Source organism: Myotis davidii, unplaced genomic scaffold (genome assembly GCF_000327345.1).
Source record: "Myotis davidii unplaced genomic scaffold, ASM32734v1 scaffold1949, whole genome shotgun sequence".
Classification (NCBI taxonomy): domain Eukaryota; kingdom Metazoa; phylum Chordata; class Mammalia; order Chiroptera; family Vespertilionidae; genus Myotis; species Myotis davidii.
In genome coordinates, this window is record NW_006300366.1 from 363,878 (window position 1) to 371,295 (window position 7,418).

Below are 7,418 nucleotides of genomic sequence, written 5' to 3' on the forward strand. Positions count from 1 at the left end.
ATTGGCAGGGGCCATCTCAGCCAACCCCTTCAGAGGATGTCTGGGGAGTGTGGAGGGGCCAAATCCCAACTCGGGAGGAGAATTGGGCAGAGCTGGGTACTCCCTGCTGCTCAGTAAATAGCCACCTTCTGAAGTTCATTCCACATTGACCTACACCTGGACTGCCCTACAGCCTGTTTTCCTAACTCTTAGTCATCCCCTCAAATAGTCCTTACGCAGGGAAGCCTGTCTCTGACCCCCCAGGCTGGACTTGGACCCTCTCTTCTGTGTCTCCATGGCACACACTACAGCCCCTTTTGTAAAACTTGTAAATGTGTAGCCACTTATTTCATGTACTAGTAAGTCTTTCCTCCATAGGTCATAAGCTACTTAAGAACAAGGGCACATCTGGCACCTAGTTTGTGTTTAATAAATGTTTGTTTTCACTGAGCCGAGATAAGTGAGATATGCCAGGTATTCAAATCGTTACCAACAGTTCCCGCTGTGTGCTGGCTGACTCCAGCTAGACCCAGAAATCCACAGCTCCAAGTGGCACATAATGCCACATATATCATGATGAATGAACAAATGTGTGAATGGAACTCTGGATATAATTATAAAGCTCTGATCCATCCCAACACCCCGTGTCTTCTCAGTGACTGAAAATTGCTGATTGCCAATGCAGCCCTATGAAGAAGAGGGCAGGTACAGGGTGGGGCAAAAGGAGGTTTACAGTTGTGAGTACACAAAACAGTTTATTCTTATTAATTATTATTTTTAATTTATTATATTTTTAAAGTTCTCTCTCTAGAATATGCTTAGAGAGAGGAAAGGGGGGGAGGGAGAGACAGTGATTAGTTGCCTTTCATATTTGCCCTGACCCCAACAGGGATCCAACCCAAAACCCAGGCATGCACCCTTACCAGATTAGAACCAGAAACCTTTCAGTGTCCGGAAGGACACTCCAACCAACTAAGCCACTCTGGGCAGGCTGTATTATTTTCCTTCCAAAAACTTTAAATTACTTTTGCCTGACCCTGTATTTCCTTATTTATTTTAATATGTTTTTATTGGTTTTTGAGAGAAGAGAGAAAAGGAGAGGGAGGGAGAGAGAGAGAGAAACATCAATTGTAAAAAAAAACATTGATCAGTTACCTCCCACACACTCTGACCAGAGACTGACCCAGACCTGGGCATGTGCCCTGACTGGGAATCCAACTGGCAACCTTTTGGTGCATAGGAGGATGCTCAACAAACTGAGCCACACTGGCCAGGGTGCGACCCTGTATTTAGAGCTTACTGCATTCTGACCACTACGCCTACAATAGTGAAGAAAAGGGGTCCCTGCCTTCCTGGCAAATTACAATCTACATGAAGATGCACACTTAATCAAATCACTATAAATCAAAACAAAATTGCAACTGAAAAGGGCTGTCCCTGAAAGGTGGGGAGATCTCCCTCAAAAGTAATAACAGCGGAGCCTGAAATGCAAAGGGAGGGGAAGGAGTATCTGGAGAGAACTTTGAGTGCAAGTCTATTAGCAGGGACGATGGCTGTGGGATGAAGCTGGGGAGGTGGGTGGGAACCTACTCGTGCAGGCCCTCTGGCCATGAAAAGAATGTTGTGTTCATCCTGAAAGCAATGGGGAAAAAATAACTGGACTGTGTGTCAGGGTGGGGTGGGGAGTGTGACAATCCAATCTGAAACTTGACATGACCACTCTGGCTGCTTTGCTGAGTACAGATTGGGTACTTTGAGGCTACTGCAGGGGTCCAGGCCAGAGATTCTGGTAGCTTGGACTTGACCAGTGGGCAGTGGACATACAGAGGAGAAAGACGCAAGAAAAATTTTAGGAGGTAAAGTCAAAAGAACTTATGAATACTAAGTAATGTTACCACCCCTTTGGAGACCAGGCCAAGAGAGGCAGCAGTCACCAAACTAAAACTTTTCACAAAACAACTGGGTATTTTTTAAAATACTAGAGGCCCAGTGCATGAATTCATGCACAGGTGGGGTGGGGCCGGGCCAGCAGGGGAGAGGGGCCTCGGGCAATTGGCTGGCTGGCCCTGCCCTCAATTAGAGTTGGGGGAGCCAATCAGGGGTTGGGCAGGTGGGGGGAAGGGGCCTCGGGAGGTTGGAGGGAGGGGGGCAATCAGGGCCCCAATCCGCAGTGTGCATCATAGCGATCAGTCATTCCAGTCATTCCAGTAGTTCCATTGTTCCGGTTGCTTGTCTTTTATATATATATAGATAGATTCCTGGACTGTATTCCTGAGTTTATTCGGTAAATCTGGATGGAGTCTGACCATGACATCTACATTTAAAAACATTCCCTAAGATCTAGTTGGTTTAGCTCAGTGTATAGAATGTCAGCCTGTGGACTGAAGGGTCCCAGGTTCAATTCTGGTCAAGGGCACATACCTGGGTTGCAGGCTCGATCCCCAATAGGGGGCATGCAGGAGGCAGCCAATCAGTGATTCTCTCTCATCATTGATGTTTCTATCTCTCCCTCTCCCTTTCTCTCTGAAATCAATAAAAATATTTTTTTTTTAAAAAAATTTCCTAAGAGATTCTTCTGCCCCCATCTACAAGCACTAGTCTAAGGGACCCTGTCTCTGACACCTGACCCAGAAGGCCATGATGTGGAGAAGTAGGGCCTATGGCTCTGAAAATTCATCTCCTTATTCCAGAACCACTTTGGGAGGCTGCACAATATGCTGATCTGATTTTCCCAACAACATGCCAACACATTCCTCAGGAGCAGGTGCAAGAAAGGCCTGAAGAAGGTCAACCAGAGTGCCCTGTTTACACTACCAGGCCTACACACATGGGTGCATGCTGAGATGTGCACACACACACACACATACACTCCATCTGAATGGGCCATTCCTAACATTCCTAGGACTAAGAAATCTCTATGAACATGCCACTCAATCAGTACCTTTCTTCTTATATTCTAAGGATTTATGGTTACAGTTCATGCTATAAACTTGGGTTTCTCTCACATCAGTGTTTCTCTCTCTTTCTCTCCTTCTCTCTAAAATTAATAAAATAAAAATAAATAAATAACAGATTACATATATCCACCACAATCATTACAAATGTCCACTGAGGATATGACAGTGGACTAGAGAATAATAAAGGTTATTCTTAGAAAGATTCCTAGAGAAGATGGAAGGAAAGAGGATCCATGAGGTGGGGGACCAGGAAGGACTTTGTGTCAGCTGGTAGAAGAGTTGTGGTCAGGATCCATGAGGAAATGTAGCCAAATGTGTTGGGACTTTGAATAGGACACAGCCTGCAAGGCTCTGTAATTCTTAGAATATTCACTGTGGATGGGACTTAGAGATCATCAAGTCCAGCCCTGACACACTTCCAATGAGGGTACCAGAGGTCAGTGGCTGGTGACACAGAGACATAGCTGTGGCCACAGAATTCAAGTTAGAACCAAGGCTAGAGTTCAAGTCCCTGTCTCCAAGCTAAGTCTTCTTTCCATTAGAAACCATTCAGGATCCCTTAGCTAGCTCATCTCCTTAAAGCAAGTCCTATCTTTCTACGGCAGGGAATTGATACACGACATACATGGCAGTGAAGAGGAAGAGGGATTAGCCCCTCCTTATTGGTCTTTGTAAGAGGACAAGTTGCTCCTCAGCATTGTCATCATCCACTTTTCTAAAACTGCTTGAACCCTGACCCACACGTCCTTTAGGACCCCCAGCACCGTGTCATTCCTCGGAGTATATACAAAGGAGTTGAGGAATGGGGTCACAACACTGCTCAGTACTGAAGGGACCTTGTTGACCTCCAGATACTCTTTCTGGGAGGGTGTCACGTAGATAAACACTGTGATGCTGCTAGAAATCATGACTATTGTCAGGTGGGAAGCACAGGTGTTAAAGGCCTTCTTCCTTCCCCTTGAGGAAGGAATGCGCACTATCATCAAGATGATGTACGTATAGGAATAGGCCACAAGGACTATGCAACAGAGGATGATGGTGGACGAAAGCATGAAATCCATCAGCTCAATGGCAGTGGTATCTGCACAGACCAAGGCCAGCAAAGGCCCACTTGTCACAGAAGAAGTGGTTAATAATGTTGGAGCCACAGAAGGGCAGCTGAGAGATGAAGATGATTGGGAAGAGCACAGATAGGAAACCTCCTACCCAAGAAAACACAACAGTCCCAATGCAACAGTCCTCATGATGGTGCTGTACTGCAGCAGGGAACAGACAGCAGCATAGCGATCATAGGACATGACTGTCAGCAGAAGAAACTCTACCGTGCCCAGGAAGAAGTAGAAATAGCACTGGGTGATACACCCAGCAAAGGAAATGGTTTTATCCCCGGATGCTAGGTTGACCAACACTTTTGGAGAAATGACTGAGGTGAAGAGGATGTCCAGGATAGAGAGGTTGCACAGGAAGAAGTACATGGGGGTGTGGAGACGGGAGTAGGACAGCACAATGGAAATGATGAGCAGGTTCCCCAGGAGGGTCAGAAGGACTGTGGACAGCAGCAGCGTCAGGAACAGCAGCTCCACCTGCCTGCTGAGGGCAAATCCCAGCAAAATAAACTCCCCCACGGTGGCAGTCTGATTGGCCATGGGCATGGGGGGCAGGACTCAATTCCTCTGATGGAACAAAAGGAGAAGGTGCTTAGGAGAGTGTTCAGTGTACAAAACCCATGGCTCTTCACTAAAAAAATGTGAATATAAAATGTGATAATCCAATCTAAATTTAGATATGTAATCTAAATTTAACTTGTTTCAAATTATTTGTCTATCAAATTAAAACTTTTTAAAATGATCATTTTGTTAACAAGGTGCCTGCCTTAAGTCCTACCCTGTTACATAGTTTATATGAACTTTCTAAAAATAATATAGCAATTTATATCAAAATTCTTAAAACTGAGTAAATTCTTAGACTCAGAAATCCACCCAAAATAAAGTCATGGAAGTTTTCAACGATTTTGCTGCAACAGCATTCATCACGGAATTGCTTATAATAATGAAAGTTTAGCAACAGCTTTAATATCCAAAAATGGGAGATGGAATAAATAAATTATGACACATATAAATAATAACATTATGCAGCCATTAAAAATTATATTTTACCATAATATGTCAATGGCAACTTCTATGTAATAACAAAATAGCCACAATGTATTATTGAGTTTTTTAAAGCAAGGTATAAACTAATAGTAACATTATGATCTCACTCTGGGAGTTAAATGTAAATCAGCAAAAGTCCTACAATAATCAAGACATTGCTGAAGAAGAAACTGGGGCGGGGGACAGGGGGTGGCTTGCCTAGTACATACAAGACATAAAAATAGCTAATTAAATCAAGATGGTATTGACACAAATACACACAAACTGACCAGCAGGACAAAATAGAGAGCCAAGGAACAGACCCACACAAATATGAAACAGTGATATATCTCAGAGATGAAAGGAAGCTGGTGCTGCTGATTATCTGTATGGGAAAACATAGCATTGGATTCCCCACCTTATATCAGACACTAACATCCATTCTAGATGGACAAAAACATTAAATGAAAACTTTCAGGAGAAAACATAGGAGAATATATTATTTGGGGCCTTATGGTAGAAAAATACTGATTAAAGATCTGAGAAATGATAAACAAAAAAAAAATATTGACAAATTAAACTACATTAAAACTAAGAATTATTGTTTATTAAAAGATCCCCAAAATAAAATTAAAGGCAAATTACAAATGTGACATAGATAATGGACAAATGTTTATTATCTGTAATATATAATCAATATATTGATTCTTTCAAAGCCATAATAGAAAAGCAACCCAATAAAAAAATGGGCTAAATATTTTATCTGAATTCTACTAAGGAGGAAAGAAATATAGCCAATAAAATATACAAAAAAGACATAAGACACTGGGGGGTAGGAGAGGCTAGGGGATTATCAAGAGGGGGGAATAGGAGACATATGTAATATTCTTTGTAATACTTTAAGCAATAAAAAATGTTTTAAAAAATATATACAAAAAGAAGTTTGATATCATCAGAAATTAGGGACATGCAAATTAAGACAATAACAAGATAACTTTATATCCATTTTACTGCAAGACAGTCGAATCCTGACAAGGGGCGATATAACTAGTTCATCAAGAAAACTCTGGACTTGGAGTTGGGAGACCTGGTTTCAAGTCCCACCTCTTAACACCCTTAAGACTGGACAAATGACCTTATCTTTCTGGACATTTGCACATAAATCTTTTTTTATATATATTTTTTATTGATTTCAGAGAGGAAGGGAGAGAGAGATAGAAACATCAATGAGGAGAATCATTCATCAGCTGCCTTCTGCACACCCCCTACTAGGGATCAAGCCAGCGACCCTGCCACGGGAATCAAACCGTGACCTCCTGGTTCATAGGTCAACATTCAACCACTGAGCCATGCTGGCCAGGCTACACATGAATCTTCACAGGACAAGCAGAGATAATGCTCTTTTTCCCCATCTTTCTCACAGCTGGGATGATGAGAAGCTCAAAATGGAAAATAAGATAATTCATATGAAGTGCCTTAGGAAATCATAAACCGTCATATTGAGTGTTGCCGTTATTTCTAGAAACTCTGCTGTTCTGCAATTTTGACAAAGAGCAAATCCTGTTTTTCTTGTCCCTACTGAGATATTGGCCAGCTACCCTGGAGCACTATCAGTTCTGCCCTGGGATACATCTTGTCAGGTCACAATTTTGCCTAAATTGTTTTCTCCTTGAGCAGCATATCTAATTGGCTACAAAGAGGGAAGACAAAGGGAAGCTGCTTCTCTACATGAGAATTTTGCTTAACCCTCCTTGCCTAGGATTTCAGAATGAAGAAACTACCCTCTGTCCCCCACATTCCACACAATAATACTCAGAGCCACGGTCGGTGTGGCTCAGTTGGTTGAATGTGATCTCATACATCAAGAGGTCACCAGTTCAATTCCCCGTCAGGGCACATGCCCGGTTGCAGGCTGGATCCCTAATAGAGGGCGTGCAGGAGGCAGCTGATCAATGTTTTTCTCTCATTGATGTTTCTATCTCTCTCTCCCTCTCCCTTCTTCTCTCTCTCTCTCAAATCAATAAAAACATATTTTTAAAAAGTAAGCCCAGCCGACATAGCTCAGGGATTGAACATCGACCTATGAACCAGGAGGTCATGGTTTGATTCCGTCAGGGCACATGCCTGAATTATGGGCTCGATCTCCAGTGTGGGGCATGTAAGAGGAAGCTGATCAATGGTTCTTTCTCATCTTTGATGTTTTTATCTCTCTCTTCCTCTCTGAAGTCGATATAAATGTATTTTAAAACTAGAGGCTCAATGCACAAAATTTGTGCGTGGGGGGTCCCCTCAGCCCAGCCTGCACCCTCTCAAATCCGGGACCCCTCGGGGGATGTCTGAATGCTGGTTT

The 7,418-nt window shown here is 42.9% G+C and overlaps 1 protein-coding gene across 1 annotated transcript; it reads right to left on the reverse strand.

Moving 5' to 3' along the window:
* Positions 1 to 3,595: 3,595 nt before the first annotated feature.
* Positions 3,596 to 4,582, reverse strand: LOC102760122 (olfactory receptor 6J1-like). The gene is given in 3 exon segments (XM_015572464.1): positions 3,596 to 4,048; positions 4,050 to 4,174; positions 4,177 to 4,582. Coding segments are annotated over 3 exon segments (984 nt in total).
* Between the last annotated feature and the right edge of the window lie 2,836 nt (positions 4,583 to 7,418).